General features: G+C 33.9%; 1 protein-coding gene across 2 annotated transcripts in view; it reads right to left on the bottom strand.

Annotated features, from left to right (window-relative positions):
- Positions 1-1,032: 1,032 nt before the first annotated feature.
- LOC100375120 (high affinity cAMP-specific and IBMX-insensitive 3',5'-cyclic phosphodiesterase 8B) overlaps positions 1,033-19,530 on the bottom strand; it is a 75,120-nt gene continuing 56,622 nt past the window's right edge. For both annotated transcript variants that reach the window (XM_085506967.1, XM_085506968.1), the window contains 9 exons: positions 17,229-17,283; positions 16,600-16,732; positions 15,456-15,654; positions 13,836-13,966; positions 12,993-13,079; positions 12,169-12,307; positions 10,993-11,169; positions 9,928-10,057; positions 1,033-6,795 (listed from right to left, as the gene is read on the bottom strand). In XM_085506967.1, coding sequence (XP_085363093.1) covers positions 6,674-6,795; positions 9,928-10,057; positions 10,993-11,169; positions 12,169-12,307; positions 12,993-13,079; positions 13,836-13,966; positions 15,456-15,654; positions 16,600-16,732; positions 17,229-17,283 — 1,173 coding nt within the window. In that variant the 3' untranslated portion in view covers positions 1,033-6,673. The remainder of the gene's footprint in view (positions 6,796-9,927; positions 10,058-10,992; positions 11,170-12,168; positions 12,308-12,992; positions 13,080-13,835; positions 13,967-15,455; positions 15,655-16,599; positions 16,733-17,228; positions 17,284-19,530) is intronic.

The following is a 19,530-nucleotide window of genomic DNA, read 5'->3' as shown; positions in this document are numbered from 1 at the left end:
TACAAATATGAACTGCTTCATTGTGTGACTACTGTATTATATGAAAAGTAAAAAAAAACACCCTTTATGAATAGCTATCATGTTGCAAGCACTGCTTTGTATGCAAATCAACTTAAATAGTTAGTTGGTGTCCAGTGGAGGGAGAAGTCAACAGTACTGTTGCCTCCTGAGAATCTACATCTTCAAACACTGCAATCTTTGGAAGTGCGTTTTTTTAACTAGTATTATAAAAACTCTATCATTCTGTTCCAATAGCTGAAACATATTCCTGTGAGTTTTCATTTGTCGAATGAACTGTTTGTCAAATACAGAATACATATATTTTAGAATAATTTTCTTTTTAAAATGTGGATGAAATGTTTTGCTTTTAATGTATTTTTTATGTATTGTTTTTGATTTGATAACTTTGAACTAAACAGATTTTCTATTAGCTTCAGATCTTGATCAAAGTTAGGCATCCAGTTCATAGGAGTGCTTATATTGATTTTCTGACATCTTGTTTTCTGTAAAGATTTTATTGGTAGGTTTGCAAATGTGTATCAGACTGTGCAATCTCTCCATGAGTTGGTTTTGAAACCCAGTATGGGATTCTGAGATACATTACCAAGGATATTATTACAAGATAAATCATTTGTTTCATTGAACACATACAACAATGCATATTTCCACTGAGATCAGTGACCTTTGATGTGTATCACCAGTGATCAGTCAAGTAGAAACAGTCAAAATATTTTATCAGATTTTCTCAATTTTTGCATGATATTTTCATACAGGACATCTGTTGTTCAAACTCAGGGAAGACTTTATACTGATGAATAAGGTGACCAAGTTTGATAAAGTTTGGAATAGAATTAGTGAAGTTATTATGCACACAATAACAATTATTAACGACGACGACGACAACAACAACAACGACAACGCCGGACAATTTTTCCCTTAATATACCTTTCCCTTCCATCTTTGATGGTACGGGCAAGGTAAAAAACAGAATAAAACCAAACAACCTAATTTAAAAAAAAACAAAAACAATAATATCTTAAAATTAATACTTTTATTACTCATAGAAGGTTAAATAACCATAATAAATGCCACTATATTAATATAATTAGACTTTACATTAGAATAAAAGATTTTTTCACTTTATTTTTTACGAATATACAGTAATACGCATTATAATCTGAAATTTGACACAAGTTTACAAAAGAAAAATCCTACAAGGTATTGTAACTTTCATTAAAAAAAGTGTTTGTTGGCAAATTTTGAGCTGAAAAGCAAAGAATTGAACTAATACCTGAACAAATTTCAGTAATTTTCACTTTAAATACAAGATTTCAGGTACAATTCAAGCTGAAGGAAATAATACAACACTTTATTTAAAAGTTGTCTTTCTTTAAAAGATTACAGAATATTGGCACATTTCTATGATAAGTGGAATATTTTGTTGCAGACAGATCAATACATTGAATGTTTGTTGAGGAATGTGGTTTTGTGTGGAATGGTGGAGTATCCAGCTTTATAGCATTTCTGAAATGTACATTTAATATAATTAGCATCTATACCTATTTATGGCGAATTTGTTTCTGATATACAAATTAGAATGCATCTAAAAGGCTTGTCTGATTGCCAAATTTTGGTTAATAAATCCCGGTATGCAAATTGAAAAGAATACAAAGTATCAAATTAGTATAAGCAATACCATATTTGGTTAATGGTTTCTGATATGCAAATTACAATGCATCAAGGGGATGGTTACTCGTAAATGGCTTCATAACTGTTCGTACATAATCAAAAAATCAGTTAAAACAATATTTACTACAAAATGTACAATTAACAAAGCAATACAAAGTTACAATATAAAACAGATGCATGATATATTGAAAAAAAAAATCTATGCACTTGTTTTACAAAATGTGTAACTGGTGTTAGATCAGTGAGAATGGCAGATGCTTCCTGCATGTACAATCAGGAAGTTGTGGTTGTCAGGACAACAATTGCATCATTTTGCAAGTAAGGCATGCTGGGAATAACACATGGATGGCTAAAAATATGGGAGTTGGAAAGGGCAACTCTCACAACGTGCATTACAAATAGTTCATATACAGAGTGTAATGGCAAGCTGGGCAGGGGTATTCAATTCCTGCATTACCCAGAGTAATGTCATTAATCTGGTAATCTCATACATTTCTTTCTATATTTCAAGGACAATATTTGAAATTAAACATTTCCATAATAATGATAATATGAAAAATGGGTTTGTCAAAATATATAAATGAAAGACTAAAATATGTGCCATATTTATACATGACTGATATGTAGCATAGATTCATAGGGTATATAGTGGTGTGATATGCAAGGAATACCTTGCGCAAATTGAGAGAACTAAATTTCCTAGTAATTCTACTGCAACATAGTCAGTCTGTGAAAGATCTGATTAGTGTCCTTGCTTATTCATGTACCAGGTAGTACTGTCAAATCTGCATTAGAAACCACGACTTATATTAAAATGTTACAATGCAACAGAGAGAAGGCAGCTTCTATTACAGCACCTGCACATACGAGAAATGGTAAAATTTTGGTTCTTAATTGTTCAGGAAGAATTGATGCAGCTTCTATCAAGGATACAGCTTCTAATGCAGATTTTAATGTATGTATGATGTGCGATTTTCCAATACGATGATAATGATGCTTATTTCTGTTTACCTAACCAAACCTTTTATAGAGTTTTGGATTGCGGAATGAGACCTTCATTGCTAACAACACTGTGTGCAAGATTATTAGTGGGAGATATTTGTTGCATATCACCATTGTGTTATGAAAATTTCTTGCCCCTATAAATCCTTGCTTGTACATTCATTGGGTTGGCGATATTATTATAAATATATTAGTTATTCATTGGGTTTAATTTAATAAATAGAATCTACTTAAAGTTGCATCCCCACTTTGAAAATATGTAAAACATCGCTCTCAGAACAAAATAAAAAACATGAAATACTGTTTTAGCTAACGTAAAGATATGATATTCTAAAAGTACATATCCTGGCCTTACTGGAGGGTATTGTTCTTTAGACAAACATAAGGACATAAGACAAACATAAGTGGTGAGTGTCGAATGTTTACAAATCCAGCTTAATGTAGGAGACCTGCTTATACAGTGGAATACTTTATTTTCGCTGGAATTAATTTTCGCTGAAAAGGCTTTTGGGGAGTTTTGTATGGAATTTATTTTCACTGATTTTTGATGAGAAATATAGGAAAAAAGTTTATTCGCTGGATTTTTTTGTCACGGAATCTTCCCTTCAGCGAAAATAAATTCCAAGCGAAAATAAAGTATTCTACAGTATTCATATTATGCAGTTGGGTTTTCATTTCTCATCCATAATTTAATCTCATCCATATACACCATCCACGTGATGGTGTATACGTTGATCAGGGGATGGTACTTCACAACTTTGCAAAATGGAGATGCAATTTTACATTTAACTATGATAGAAATGATTGTTTATAACTCTCAAATTCATAAACAGCAACCTAGGGAGTATAAAATAAAAATGAATGCTAATGCTAAAAACTGCAGCATATGGCCCTTTAAGGAACAAAACCTTAAAGCGCAGTGGTCGTCGCGCAGAGCGTGTTTGAATTTCATGTAAATAAACAATGTATTTTACACGCATTGTATACGTCGCTGAGTCCCATATCGAGGAGGACGGGGCGCGACGACTGTCGCCTATTAACCTCTTTAGTTAGATTTGTATTACTGTAAAATACTTTATTTTAGCTGGAATTAATTTTCGCTGAAAAGACATTTTTGGTGCTTTGTGTGGAATTTATTTTCACTGATTTTTAACAAGTTGAATGTAAAATATAGGAAAAAAAGGTATATTCGCTGGTTTTTATTTTAACTGAATCATTCCTACAACGAAAATTGCGAAAATTAATTCTAAGCGAAAATAAAGTATTCTACAGTATTTCCTGCCTGAACTTATATTAGGTTCAATTTTAGGTACAAGGTGACAAAAGTTGGTTTTGGAATTCAGCAACCACGGCATTGAGTGTAATGAAATGAAAGATAGAGATTTAAGTATGCAAATTGCACACATCCAGTCAGAGTACTCTTTTCAATAACCAGAATGCATTAACACAGTATTTTGCTCTTGAATACATTCAGGAGGATTTGTAAAATATGGTTTTGACATTTGTTTACAATTTGCACAAGATTTAAGCATAATCTAGTATTATCTAATCAATATATTATGTAATCAATATATTATCTAATTGATATATTGTCTTATCTATGATGAGAAGCCTTGTTTAAACAGTTATGCAAATTTTCAATCATAGGTTTCTTGAAATCGTAGTGAAAATCCAAACTGTTCGTGTCAAGACAGACAATAGTGTTTGTTATACGTTATCAGTCGTCTGCTGATGTGTGTATGCACAGTAAATGATGGGCGGGCCATTCAAATTATATTTCGCGTTATGCATTGTGCAGAGCCATGCGTTTACATCAATGGGTTGCAGTTTTTGGCTTATTTTACAATCTATATAAAATGAATTGAAATGTGTCACTTTTCTCATGTGGGCATGAAATTAAATATCTGAAAATATTGGAAATGATTTGTTATTAGTTTCATACAACATAGACCAGATATATCAGTGATTTATAGATATATCATTATTATTATCAAGATAAAAAATATTACATAAAATTATGCTTCCCATAATTTTTAGAAAATACTACTAATATAAATTTTATGTTACATGTACATAGAATAAAACAAATAACACAAAATCAAATAAATATGGCAATTCATAATTTCGCACCAGCAAAATTGACAAATGTCTGTTGTATCGATATGCAAATTAATTGCAAGGCAAGTCTATAATAATTGTGTAAATATATATATATAGATTATATCCATAATTTATTAAGTAAAATAATAATCAGGGAAGTAAATAAAAATATTAAAAATGTGATTATTTTTCTTCTTGAAATATTTTACAGGTACAGTTGATCAGTAGATTTTTGGCATAACTTAATAGAATCATTTGTATTGCATCAATGCCCCTGGTAACACTAAGAGGCATAGACATAAATACTGTATACTGTATCAACTGCATTTATTATGTGAAAGACAAATTATGAAGGATGTCTCTGGGGTCTTCACGAATCAAGTACAATCTTGAAATCACAAAAATTGTAGTGAAGATTTTGAAGGGTTTACAGTACAAAAATCATTGTAGAACAGTGCACTTAATTTGTTTTCTAACTGACGTGTCCAACTAGACCAGGAGAACTCTGGTTCAGTTTAGCCCAACTCAGCTTAATTTGGTTTAGATCAACAAGACCTGACCTGTTCTGTTCAGTCCAGTCCAGTCAAATCCAGTCCAGTCAAATCCAGTCCAGTCCACAATTCAGTTCAGACTAATCAGACTGGACCAGCCCAGGCCAGCCTTGATTTCAAAAGTCTCAAATATTTAAGAATTGTTTATGACAAATTGAAAATAAGAAACTTCCTAAAAACAGAAAAGCACCAAGAAATGTGATATTTCTTTTAGGTTTGATGCATTTTTTGTCTTATTTTTTTATACAATTTTCAAAATTTATATATCCAATTAAAAAAAACACAAAAAAAATGAGTTTATATGATAGCTTTAAGTTCTGGGCTCAGAATATACAGATCATTTACATGCATTACTTAGTGGACATGAAAATGAGGTAAAGTCGGATGATGATGATGATGATGATGATCATTTTCAAGGTAGAAGTACACAACAACATAAAATGAATATTGACAAAATATTTCAAATTAGTTCTGTATATAAGATCTCTTTATTGTTTTAAGAAAACCCAGAATGTTCAGTCAATTCTGTTCAAGTCCCTGTATTGAATTTAGGTGAATTGATATTTGAAACACAAAAGGGGTAAGTAAGTAAAGTAAATTCAACAAAATGATGCACATTAGTAAAAATAATAATAATATCTTCAGATACAAATCAGGGAATTGGTTGGTGAAAAGACTTTAAGTTCTATCAGTCAAAATTTCATTAAATCCGAAAAACAAATTGACACACGGATGAAGAGGACAAAAATAAACTTTAAAAAGTGATGGTTGTCATGCCGCATCCTGTTCAATATGTGACTTATAGCGATGTACACAACGCATGTAAAATATATTGTTTGTTGACACTACATCAGGTTGTCATGACAGCTGCTGCCATGACAACCTGAAATAGACAAAATATGTGGTTAATGTTTTTATTTGTTGAATTGCCATTTATTTTACACATATGATAAATTTAGTTTGGTTTAATAGAAACAAAATTCCGCATACAAGAATGCGTTTCTTGCATTTTTAGTTTTACGAAAAAACAATTTTTTTTTCCTTTTAAATGAAAATTTAAAATACATTAAAAAAACATTCTGGGCATTTTTTAAACATTTGTATTATCTACTTAAAAAGAATGTTTTGTTTAGTCAATATACTTTCTAAGTTGTTTATAAACACCATAACTGAAGGTAGAGGTAAATTTAAACTTCAGTTACATTATTTTTGAGGTAATTGTGGGTGATATCATTAATTGGTAGGTATGTACAGGGTGGACTGCAAAAACTTTACAAACATTTCTAAATCCTTATTTACAAAACACCAAAAGAACGATTATTTTTTTTTTATTATTTCTTTTCTTTCCCTTGTTTTTCTTTTTTATCTTTCTCTTTTTCTTTTTCTTCCTCCTGTTTCCAGTATTTATAGTTGTTCTGCAGATGAGTGGTCACAACTGAGCAGTCTGCAAAAGCTATAAAAAATAAACATTTGATCTATCAAGTTTTTGCAAATAATAACTGTTGATCAATATTGCAAGTACTGTATTTGAAAGTTCCACATTTATCATAAATTTTGCCTTGAGTGTGCCTTGCAACTCAAGTTGTCCCACCCGTTGATAGGTTGAAGGCGCTGTTTTATGAATCCAAGATTAGGCTAAAGGGTGTCCCACCTGTTGATAGGTTGAGAACTTTCTGTTTGAGGCTCCAAGATGAGATTAAAGAATGTCCCACCTGTTGATAGGTTGAGAACTTTGTTTGAGGCTTCAAGATGAGACTAAAGGGTGTCCCATCTGTTGTTAGATTAAGAACTTTCTGTTTGAGGCTCCAAGATGAGACTAAAGGGTGTCCCACCTGTTGATAGGTTGAGAACTTAGTTTGAGGCTCCAAGATGAGACTAAAGGGTGTCCCACCTGTTGATAGGTTGAGAACTTTCTGTTTGAGGCTCCAAGATGAGACTAAAGGGTGTCCCATCTGTTGATAGGTTGAGAACTTTCTGTTTGAGGCTCCAAGATGAGACTAAAGGGTGTCCCATCTGTTGTTAGATTAAGAACTTTCTGTTTGAGACTAAAGGGTGTCCCACCTGTTGATAGGTTGAGAACTTTCTGTTTGAGGCTCCAAGATGAGACTAAAGGGTGTCCCACCTGTTGATAGGTTGAGAACTTTGTTTGAGGCTCCAAGATGAGACTAAAGGGTGTCCCAGCTGTTGATAGGTTGAGAACTTTCTGTTTGAGGCTCCAAGATGAGACTAAAGGGTGTCCCAGCTGTTGATAGGTTGAGAACTTTGTTTGAGGCTCCAAGATGAGACTAAAGGGTGTCCCAGCTGTTGATAGGTTGAGAACTTTCTGTTTGAGGCTCCAAGATGAGACTAAAGGGTGTCCCACCTGTTGATAGGTTGAGAACTTTCTGTTTGAGGCTCCAAGATGAGACTAAAGGGTGTCCCACCTGTTGATAGGTTGAGAACTTTCTGTTTGAGGCTTCAAGATGAGACTAAAGGGTGTCCCACCTGTTGATAGGTTGAGAACTTTCTGTTTGAGGCTCCAAGATGAGACTAAAGGGTGTCCCATCTGTTGATAGGTTGAGAACTTTCTGTTTGAGGCTCCAAGATGAGACTAAAGGGTGTCCCTTCTGTTGTTAGATTAAGAACTTTCTGTTTGAGACTAAAGGGTGTCCCACCTGTTGATAGTTTGAGAACTTTCTGTTTGAGGCTCCAAGATGAGACTAAAGGGTGTCCCACCTGTTGATAGGTTGAGAACTTTCTGTTTGAGGCTCCAAGATGAGACTAAAGGGTGTCCCACCTGTTGATAGGTTGAGAACTTTCTGTTTGAGGCTCCAAGATGAGACTAAAGGGTGTCCCACCTGTTGATAGGTTGAGAACTTTCTGTTTGAGGCTCCAAGATGAGACTAAAGGGTGTCCCATCTGTTGTTAGATTAAGAACTTTCTGTTTGAGGCTCCAAGATGAGACTAAAGGGTGTCCCATCTGTTGATAGGTTGAGAACTTTCTGTTTGAGGCTCCAAGATGAGACTAAAGGGTGTCCCATCTGTTGTTAGATTAAGAACTTTCTGTTTGAGACTAAAGGGTGTCCCACCTGTTGATAGGTTGAGAACTTTCTGTTTGAGGCTCCAAGATGAGACTAAAGGGTGTCCCACCTGTTGATAGGTTGAGAACTTTCTGTTTGAGGCTCCAAGATGAGACTAAAGGGTGTCCCATCTGTTGATAGGTTGAGAACTTTCTGTTTGAGGCTCCAAGATGAGACTAAAGGGTGTCCCACCTGTTGATAGGTTGAGAACTTTCTGTTTGAGGCTCCAAGATGAGACTAAAGGGTGTCCCACCTGTTGATAGGTTGAGAACTTTCTGTTTGAGGCTCCAAGATGAGACTAAAGGGTGTCCCACCTGTTGATAGGTTGAGAACTTTCTGTTTGAGGCTCCAAGATGAGACTAAAGGGTGTCCCACCTGTTGATAGGTTGAGAACTTTCTGTTTGAGGCTCCAAGATGAGACTAAAGGGTGTCCCATCTGTTGTTAGATTAAGAACTTTCTGTTTGAGACTAAAGGGTGTCCCACCTGTTGATAGGTTGAGAACTTTCTGTTTGAGGCTTCAAGATGAGACTAAAATATGTCCCACCTGTTGATAGGTTGAGAACTTTCTGTTTGAGGCTCCAAGATGAGACTAAAGGGTGTCCCACCTGTTGATAGGTTGAGAACTTTCTGTTTGAGGCTCCAAGATGAGACTAAAGAATGTCCCACCTGTTGATAGGTTAAGAACTTTCTGTTTGAGGCTCCAAGATGAGACTAAAGGGTGTCCCAGCTGTTGATAGGTTGAGAACTTTCTGTTTGAGGCTCCAAGATGAGACTAAAGGGTGTCCCACCTGTTGATAGGTTGAGAACTTTCTGTTTGAGGCTTCAAGATGAGACTAAAGGGTGTCCCAGCTGTTGATAGGTTGAGAACTTTCTGTTTGAGGCTCCAAGATGAGACTAAAGGGTGTCCCACCTGTTGATAGGTTGAGAACTTTCTGTTTGAGGCTTCAAGATGAGACTAAAGGGTGTTCCACCTGTTGATAGGTTGAGAACTTTCTGTTTGAGGCTCCAAGATGAGACTAAAATGTGTCCCACCTGTTGATAGGTTGAGAACTTTCTGTTTGAGGCTCCAAGATGAGACTAAAGGGTGTCCCAGCTGTTGATAGGTTGAGAACTTTCTGTTTGAGGCTCCAAGATGAGACTAAAGGGTGTCCCATCTGTTGTTAGATTAAGAACTTTCTGTTTGAGGCTCCAAGATGAGACTAAAGGGTGTCCCACCTGTTGATAGGTTGAGAACTTTCTGTTTGAGGCTTCAAGATGAAACTAAAGGGTGTCCCAGCTGTTGATAGGTTGAGAACTTTCTGTTTGAGGCTTCAAGATGAGACTAAAGGGTGTCCCAGCTGTTGATAGGTTGAGAACTTTCTGTTTGAGGCTCCAAGATGAGATTAAAGAATGTCCCACCTGTTGATAGGTTGAGAACTTTTGAGACATTTTACAGCATAAATAACAAACTAACCCCCTAAGTTTGCATAAATTCATCATAGTTCATACATCAAATATAACCCCCTAAGTTTGTATAAATACTTACAATCCCATGCATCAAACATGTCCACAACAAAATAATCGATAAATGAAACTTGTGACTTTGACACATTCAGCGTATTACGGTCAAACACTGGCATCACCACCGGTAATCCCCGCTGCTTCTCATCATCTGTCTGAAATAAAAAATGATGCAAGTCAATTTATAAACGTAAAATAAATTTGCAAACAATCAAATTACAGTATTGATTGCCTTAATGAATTTGCATTAATATCTTTTGAAATCAAGAAAACCATTGAGTTTGGGCTGAGATAGCTCAGCTGTTAGCAAGGCACATTTCAATTAAAGAACTGAAGATATTATTAGAAAATGAACAATATGTACAGTATCAAAGCAATCAGACTTTTTTAACAGGTTAATCAGGTTTTTAACAAGAAGTCGAAAATATCACTTTTTACCAAAAATTACAAAAATATTCACCAAAAATAGAAATTTTGACATGAAATGAACAAATCTGAGAAAAAACCATCCAAGGTACTTGCATATCAAATTTGAAAACATTCTGACTTGTGGTTTCGAAGAAGAAGTTGAAATTGTAAAGTTGACGACGATGGAGGACGGCGACGGACAATCAATAATATGAACAGCTCCGCTGTGTCGACTTTGTCAAAAGCGGAGCTAATAAAGTGGTATACAATGTTTTAATGATTTCACACAAACATATTCTCAGTCTCATCTTCTGTTTATTGTTTCATGCATTCAGAGTATCTCATATCACCATATATAGAAATCTAGCATATCGTTATCGTATAATCTGTGAAATACTTTATTTTCGCTGGAATTTATTTTCGCTGAAAAGACTTTTTGGGTGTTTTGTATAGAATTTATTTTCACTGATTTTTGATGGGTTTAATGTAAAATATAGGAAAAAAGGTTTATTCGCTGGATTTTATTTTCACTGAAACATTCCTTCAGCGAAAATAGCGAAAATTAATTCCAAGCAAAAATAAAGTATTCTACAGTATTTTATGTAGTGTTGCATTCCTAAAATTAGGTATAAGAAGACATTAAATGAATTGTTTAACTTATAGTTGACAATATGATACCAACCTGGTTACAGTACTCTTGTGCTATTCTGTTAGCCCACTCCACACATAGTTTCAATGGTCTTGCTGGGTTAGAGATATCTGCACACTTAATTAACATACGCTTTATAAGAGTTCTACTTTCTGGTGTTGTCAGAGCTCCTGAAGATGCCGAACTATCAGGTGTACCTCTACCGCTTTGCTAAAAAAAAAAAAAAAATTATTATTGAATCATTCACAATGAATGACTAATGACATACTGCATCGTATGTATAGGATAAAACAAATCAAAAAAAAGAGAAAAACTACACATTTGCCCTGATTTCAATATTAAGTCATTTTATTATGGCGAAATAGAAATATATTAATGAGACCATAGATACATTGTATATTTGAATACAAGTTAAACTACCAGTAATTACCCTCAAACATTTTCATGATCCTGTTGCAATGGAACTGTCTATAAAATCACACCTCATTCTACTACCAAATTGAAAAGTGAAAATTCTTTTCAAATTTTGTAGAAAATTTACCAAAAATTTTGATCAATATTTGCAGAGTCATTGTCAATGACACAGTCCCCGTCCAGAATTTTGTGATCTGACATATCAATATGATGCTGATGAAGTCATTGAGATCAAATTGAAACCATTTATAGGATATGGACTTCATCCGAACGGGGATTAAATAAATAAGCAGCATACTGAATGTTCCGATATTCATTCCAAGTCACATGTCAAAAATTATCCAATGGCAAGGTGATTGATGTAAATCAGTATTCAATACTTGATAACTCGTATGGTTTCAACCAAGAGTAATACAACATATCAAGGTCTACATTAATGTATATAAAATGAATAATCACAAAATATACTGATGAATAATAGAATAACAGATCTTGTAATGTTCATGATGAATAAACTTCATTAGATCCTTTTCCAGAAAGACAGACATGTTTGTCACGAAAAATTTAGGGATCTTGATTTGATCATACATGTACATACAGGGTTCTGCCCAGCCTGATTTGAGTGTCAGTTGCTAATTAATACTCATGAGCTAATTAACTGTATTTAATGTATATGTGCAAAGTTTGGATGTAACTGTTCCAGGCATGAGAGGACAATCACAAAGAAAGACAGAACAATCTATTCTAAGAACGTTGACTAAACAAAAATTAAAGTGAACTATTTCAAATACATACCATTGAGGACCCATCATCTGCATCTTTCATCACTAATTTAATGCTATTTACAAATTTGGATAGATGCTCAAAATGTCGCACCATTTCAGTTGCCAGCACCATGTCTATTACAGTTTGTCGTATTTGTCGGTAATCATCCCTAGTTTTAAAAAAGAAGTGAGACAAGAACATGACAATGTTAGTATAATAAAGGCAGCACAGAATAAATTATCATTATTATGAATTATTCTCAATCATTATAAGTATAATCATTCTCAATTATAATGGAATGTACCATAGTTTCATTAGTCAGAAAAAAATGTTTGTGTGAGGTACAGGTTTTAAACTGAATCAAAACCTTTTCATGAAGGGCATTGGAATATTTCTCAAAATACAATGGTGGTGAAAGGGTTGGTGATATGTTGATTACCTAATCAGTATTTAAATACAGAACACAGAACTACTTTTTTGGAAGGTTACAAAAGTTGACAATGGTGGGGAAAGGGTTGGTGATATGTTGATTACCTAATCAGTATTTAAATACAGAACACAGAACTACTTTGTGGAAGGTTCCAAAAGCAGGCAATAATGATGAAAGGGTTGGTAATATGTAGCTTACCTAATCAGTATTTAAATACAGAACACAGAACTACTTTGTGGAAGGTTAAAAAAGTTTAGAATGGTGGTAAAAGGGTTGGTGATATTTTAACCTTCCTCATCAGTATTTAAATACAGAACAAAGAACTACTTTGTGGAAGGTTACAAAAGCTGGCAATAGTGATGAAAGGCTCAGGAAGTAATTTGTCTAATTATTATGCACAAACAAAACCTTCCTTAACACTTACCTTTCTAATTCTTTGAATATATTACATCTGTCATCTTTAGTTGTGAGTTGGAATGCCAATGCAGCGTGATGGCTTTCTAGAACAGCACTAAAATAAAAATATCAATTTCAGAATATTTATTCAATTGATACCAGCAATAACTAAAAAAAGCTTGCCTGAATATTGAGAGGTGCAGCTATTACAGTTTATTTACAAAGTTCTGTAAGGTTCAATTGCTAAATAACATACAGTCTGTGTGCTGCCCTCTGTCACAGTGGCAACCATATACTGACATTGCAATGGCTGTTCTTCCTCAATACTGCTCATAAAATTACAGTTCTTTTAAAAATCCCAGATTACACCTAATAATAGGCTCCCTCATTGTGGAGAAAAGTAAGGAATCATAACATGATAAGAACTAAGGAATTAGGTATCTATAAACAGTGATGTACAGTGATGTGCAATGAATCATTATCAAGCGAGTTCCATGCATTGATTGAATATATTTTAATCAATAGCTTGAAATTGATGATTGTGTAAACTGAAAAAGAATATGATTATTGCCATATTCAGAAACAAAACAATGTATGAATCCCAGCTTTTTAAGGACACTTGCAGTAACAACCCATGACAAACATAACCCAGTTGTTTTACAGACTCTCATATTTGTATAGTATTTCTAGTAAGGTTTGTTAGTCTTGTGAATTTCTCACAAACTACATGACTTTTTCAATTCACATGTGCCATTTCATCTCGTACATAGCGCCCTCACTTACAGGACTATTTTTGTAATTAACTTTTGTTTTTATTATTTCTCAGTATACAGTTATTACAATTTCTTGATAACTTTGATTGTATACTCACACATCATTGTAAAGAACAGCTAATTCACTTGAAGCATTGCACAGGAATGAGTTTGTCCTGCCAGGATGGTCGACATCATGTACTACTGCAGCAATTAATGAAGCCACTTCATCTGCAGGTTCCAAACAAGCCTACAAATACATCACAATTTGGTCAATATAATGTAATCACGGAAAGTATACATGTAGAGATGAAAGAGTATGTGAAAAGTCTACAACTGGATCAGACTGGATTAAACTAGATCAGACCAGACTGTTCTTGATCTGACTGGACTTGACTGGAATAAACTGGATTAGACTATACTGGTTCCTTTCAGTGCTGCTCACACAAACTCAAGGTGTATGTAGGCGTTTCAGGCAATCTTATCATTAAAAACCAGGAAGGAATAAAAGCAACAAGTCATTGAAAATGACACAGTCCCCGTTAAATTATTGAAAGTTCTCTTTGTGCTCATCATATTAAAGCGGAGGGGTTGTCGCGAACGTGTCCTTGAAACTTGAGTTCCAATTGGCGTATACAACAGATTATTTATTTATATCAAAACACATGTTCCGTGTAGTAGTAATATGGCCAAAAATAAAAACAGTCGTTATTCGGCCATCTTTGATCTGATTATGATCAAATTGCGAAATAAATCCAATTGCGAAATAAATCATCATGGACATGTATCCTAACATGTATAATCTATGTACCAAGTTTGAATGACAACTGTCAAAGCATGTCCAAAATACAACATTTTCAAAAAACAAGATGGCTGCCAGTCGGCCATTTTGAATCGAATCACTAACCACTGCATGTGCATATGTCCCACATAAGGTACTAGGCACATGCAAAGAATGAACGTAATCGGTCCACAGGATTCTGAAATATGACTCTAGACAGGCCGACACACAGATGGACAGACGGACAGACTCAGGAACTCACAGACGGTCGGAGACATGTATCCTAACATGTATGATCTATGTACTAAATTTGAATGTAAACTGACAAAGCATGTCCAAAATACAACATTTTCAAAAAACAAGATGGCTGCCAGTCGACCATCTTTGATCCAATTGTGAAGTAAATCGTCATGGACATGTATCCTAACATGTATAATCTATGTACCAAGTTTGAATGAAAACTGACAAAGCATGTCCAAAATACAACATTTTCAAAAAACAAGATGGCTGCCAGTCGACCATCTTTGGTCCAATTGTGAAGTAAATCGTCATGGACATGTATCCTAACATGTATAATCTATGTACCAAGTTTGAATGAAAACTGACTAAGCATGTCCAAAATACAACATTTTCAAAAAACAAGATGGCCTGCCAGTCGGCCATTTTGAATCGAATCGCTAAACCACTGCATGTGCGTATGTCCCACATAAAGTACTAGGCACATACAAAGAATGAACAGAATCGGTCCAAGGGATTCTGAGATACGACTTCGGACAGACGCACAGATGCACGGACGCACGAACGGAGACCGAATTATAAGCCCCCGTTTTCAGACTTCGTCCGAACGGGGACTAAAAATTTTGCTAAAAAGGATGAAAACTTGTCAATGTAATTTGTGTATTTTAAATTGTGGTAAAAACAACAATGTGAACATTTCTACAAAATAATTTTGCCGTACCTTGAGTCGTTCTCTTTCGAGAAAGAATGCTGTAGCATGCAAGACATCGGCCGCATGTGATGAATTATGGTAGGGATTCGTACTATGATAATTGGCTTCAATGACTTGTAACCAATTCAAAATAACACTTTCTGAAACTCCAAGAAATTCTGGTACGTTGAACCTCCGGAAAATGGCCATTCCTAAAAACATTAATGGCCTGCAGCAGAGCAAATACAGATAAGCATGGTTTAAATAGGTTGTTATGTAATTTATGAATCCATACATGTGATTTAATATTATTTGGCATATTTAAAGCTTCAAAAATAGACCTTTTCACGGTTAGTGACTGCCATCTTGAACAAGGAAGAAATCAAATGATAATGGCTAGGTAATATTCATGAGGGAATACAGAAATCAACCAATCAAGTAGAGCGCTTGGTAGCATATTCAGAGTTCATATGCAACTGTTTTATGAATCCATACATGTGATTTAATATTATTTGGCATATTTAAAGCTTCAAAAATAGACCTTTTCACGGTTAGTGACTGCCATCTTGAACAAGGAAGAAATCAAATGATAATGGCTAGGTAATATTCATGAGGGAATACAGAAATCAACCAATCAAGTAGAGCGCTTGGTAGCATATTCAGAGTTCGTATGCAACTGTTTTATGAATCCATACATGTGATTTAATATTATTTGGCATATTTAAAGCTTCAAAAATAGACCTTTTCACGGTTAGTGACTGCCATCTTGAACAAGGAAGAAATCAAATGATAATGGCTAGGTAATATTCATGAGGGAATACAAAAATCAACCAATCAAGTAGAGCGCTTGGTAGCATATTCAGAGTTCATATGCAACTGTTTTTATAGTTTGATTATTAACCGTGAAAGGATCTATTATATCAAATAGATATCATTTTTTGTTTGTTTTGCAAATAATAATAATAATAAAAATTCATTGTAATACAATTTTAAAACTTTACTTAAAACAATTTTAATAGTAACCATACCGTAGATGTTATGATCAAGGGATCATTACAAGAATTTTGCTATCGAACAGTTTTTCACAGGCATTAAGTTGTGTTAGTTAACACTGCCAATACAAGATATAATATTGGCATGCTATATTGAATGCACAACATCTTGTGCACCTTACCTTTTGGACGTAGCTTTTTCCAACTCTATGACATTGAAATCCCAGCTGGCAACGCTCTCTAAAATGGCTTCCACATGTGGAGGTACTTGATGCTGATTGGTGGGCGGTGTAGATGGCACGTTATGGTGCGCAACTGAAATGAGTTTCAAATTATTTAACTGTAAAAGTGATATGGTCATGTATCCTAAAAACAAATACATGTAGTCTTGTAAATTTCTTGCTTTATATGGCATAGTTTCAGGAAATCAAATTGATATGCAATAATTCACATGACAGATTAGTTTACTACGTACTACATGTATATACATAATATGCTCATCAATAATATTCAATTTTACTGAAAAATTATAGTGTTCCACCTTCAAGGTTGAAGCAATGGAATCAAAATTTTTTCCACACTAAGCTGGGCCAAATATGAAATCGGTACCATCTTAGTGTTCATACATAGATTACACGACATCTCTGAGTGAAAACAGTCAATTTATTAAAAATTGAGAAAAACTACCCAAACTCAAATCGGTTTTGAAATCGCTCATCAAAATTTTTTTATTTTTCAACATTTTTTTCAAGTTAGAAAGAAAATATTTGCATTACAACTGAGGGTGTATTAATGATAACAAAAATCTTACCTTTTGAAAGTGTGATATCTGAACCTGAGAACTTTCTTCTTGGGTTTATTCCTTGCTGTAAAAACGAAAAAAAAAAAAAAAACTTTGAAACTAGATATTTTATCACAAACCCGCATTAACTACAATTAACTACAGGTAGTATACGAGTTCTGATCTCTTAAGCTTAGTATAAAAAGGAGAAGAAATGCTGCAAACTACGTAGTTTAAATATGGTAGAAATACAAGAAGAAAAGGGCATATTAATAGACCTTGCATGTGCTTCTAAATGTCACATATTCTTGGCATTTATTTTGCTATATATGCGGTATGTGACAGAAAATTACCTCAATTTTTGTCACGTTTTTGGAAAAATTATTTAAAAAAATCTGCATTGACTTATATAGTCACACACAAGGCCTATTAAATTATTTCATAGTCTAGATTGCAGAATGTCAATAGTCACAAAAATGTTAATAATTTTAATTTTAATCACAAATTGTGAGACTACGGAGAGTAACTGAAATGTGGAAATTCTCTAAATTCTCACAAATTTATTGGTGAAAATGAATATTAAATCTAATAGCAAATCAGTTTCAGTTTCTCTCTCTAGTCTCAGTCTTTTAACCAATAGTGATTGTGTCTCATAATTATTGCAAGTTTCCTACGCAGTAAAAAAAGGGTCTCAAAACATGCACAAAATTTTTTTTATCAATAATGAATAAAATCTATAAAAGAACAATAACAAAAATTAACCCTTTGAATGCCATAATTTTTCCCGCAAAAATTTTCAACAACATTTTAATCATTTTTATGTATTTTTCTATAATTTCATTGATAATTTCATTGACTAAATAAACCTAATTTCTTAATGCCTGGAGGTCTTGATCAATATTTTTTAAACAAATATGGAAAATATGATTTGAATGGTGACAAAAATTGACTTTGGCACACAAAGAGTTAATAAACTATTACTGGAAATTTATGTTGAAAGATGATACGAAGGCATGGTTAATAGGAAGCTAGGAAACAAAAAGGATTCTGGGAAATACTGATACCTCAATGTTGCCATTATTCTGTTCCCAGCATGCAAAGTGACAAAGATGGAATATTAATTATAAATGACAACGTAATGATTCAGTTGTGTCGGGATATATAAAAATCAAATTGGACCTCATAAGAATAAACCACAATTAAACTATCAGTAACATTTTCATCGCTGCGATATGAGAATTCATGAGTGGAGAACAAGAATTACTCACATGGTAATTTATTCATTTTGGGTATATGTCATTAAGAAGGATAGTATTCCTGTCATTTTCAAAAGCCATTGGCAGCTATAGCAGCACATGTGCATTAACGGATGCGCTTAGATGTCATACCTAATTAGCATGAATTAACATACGATTCTTAAACATAGTGCTATAAATTTACCATTTCTCTGTTCTCTATGCACTTTAAAGTTGGTCATGTGATAAAAAGGGTGTCACCTGATATCACTTATTAGAGCAGGTAGATAATTGTGGTGTCATGGGTTGTATTACCCACACACCTTGACCCATCTCGTTACTTGTATAATTCTGCTCTTAAAAACAAGGGATAACCTCTGAATACATTTAGCTATTGAAAGTCGTTTGAACTTAAATTTTTTATATATACATGTAGTGATTCTTTATTCACTTATTCAAGGCCATAGGCCCAAACAAGTTGTACAGGTTGCTTATTTGAAAAGAAAATAATAATATATATGTACATTTACAATCATCATATTAATATTACAACAATTCTGTAATTTCGCTCCTTAACTTTAGGGCTTGAAATACAAGGGCTGCAAGCCGCATCAAAATATTTTTATCTTCTGATTTCATTAAGTCAAAGAACTTATTAAAAATAGGTGGGTTATACAAGAAATACGGTAAGTACTTGTCTCTGAGGTTTGTAAAAAAAGTACAGACTAAAAGAAAATGATATTCATTTTCAATTTGGTTCAAGTCACAGAGAGTACAAACCCTTTGAACATAAATTAACATCCTAAATCGACTTTATCATAACAATTGTGCTTGTGATTTATTTATTCTTAGTATTGGCTAAGAAACGCTAAAATAAGAGTTAAATTTGCTTTTAATACCAGACTCTTAGAACTGGCTATCAAAGTGTGCATGGATGCTTAGCTCCGGCTAAGCGCCCACTGTGGCGACCTTTAGAATGGGAATATTACGCACATGATCAAATATATGTAACTTTACATTTACAAAATGACAACCAATCCACGACTGTGCAAGGGTCACCAACCGATGGCACCCATTACATTGTAGCTCGTACTCAG

Source organism: Saccoglossus kowalevskii, chromosome 13 (genome assembly GCF_978046115.1).
Source record: "Saccoglossus kowalevskii chromosome 13, keSacKowa6.1, whole genome shotgun sequence".
NCBI classification, from domain to species: domain Eukaryota; kingdom Metazoa; phylum Hemichordata; class Enteropneusta; family Harrimaniidae; genus Saccoglossus; species Saccoglossus kowalevskii.
The sequence above is the reverse complement of the archived record's forward strand: the minus strand, read 5'-3'. Positions and strand labels throughout refer to the sequence as shown.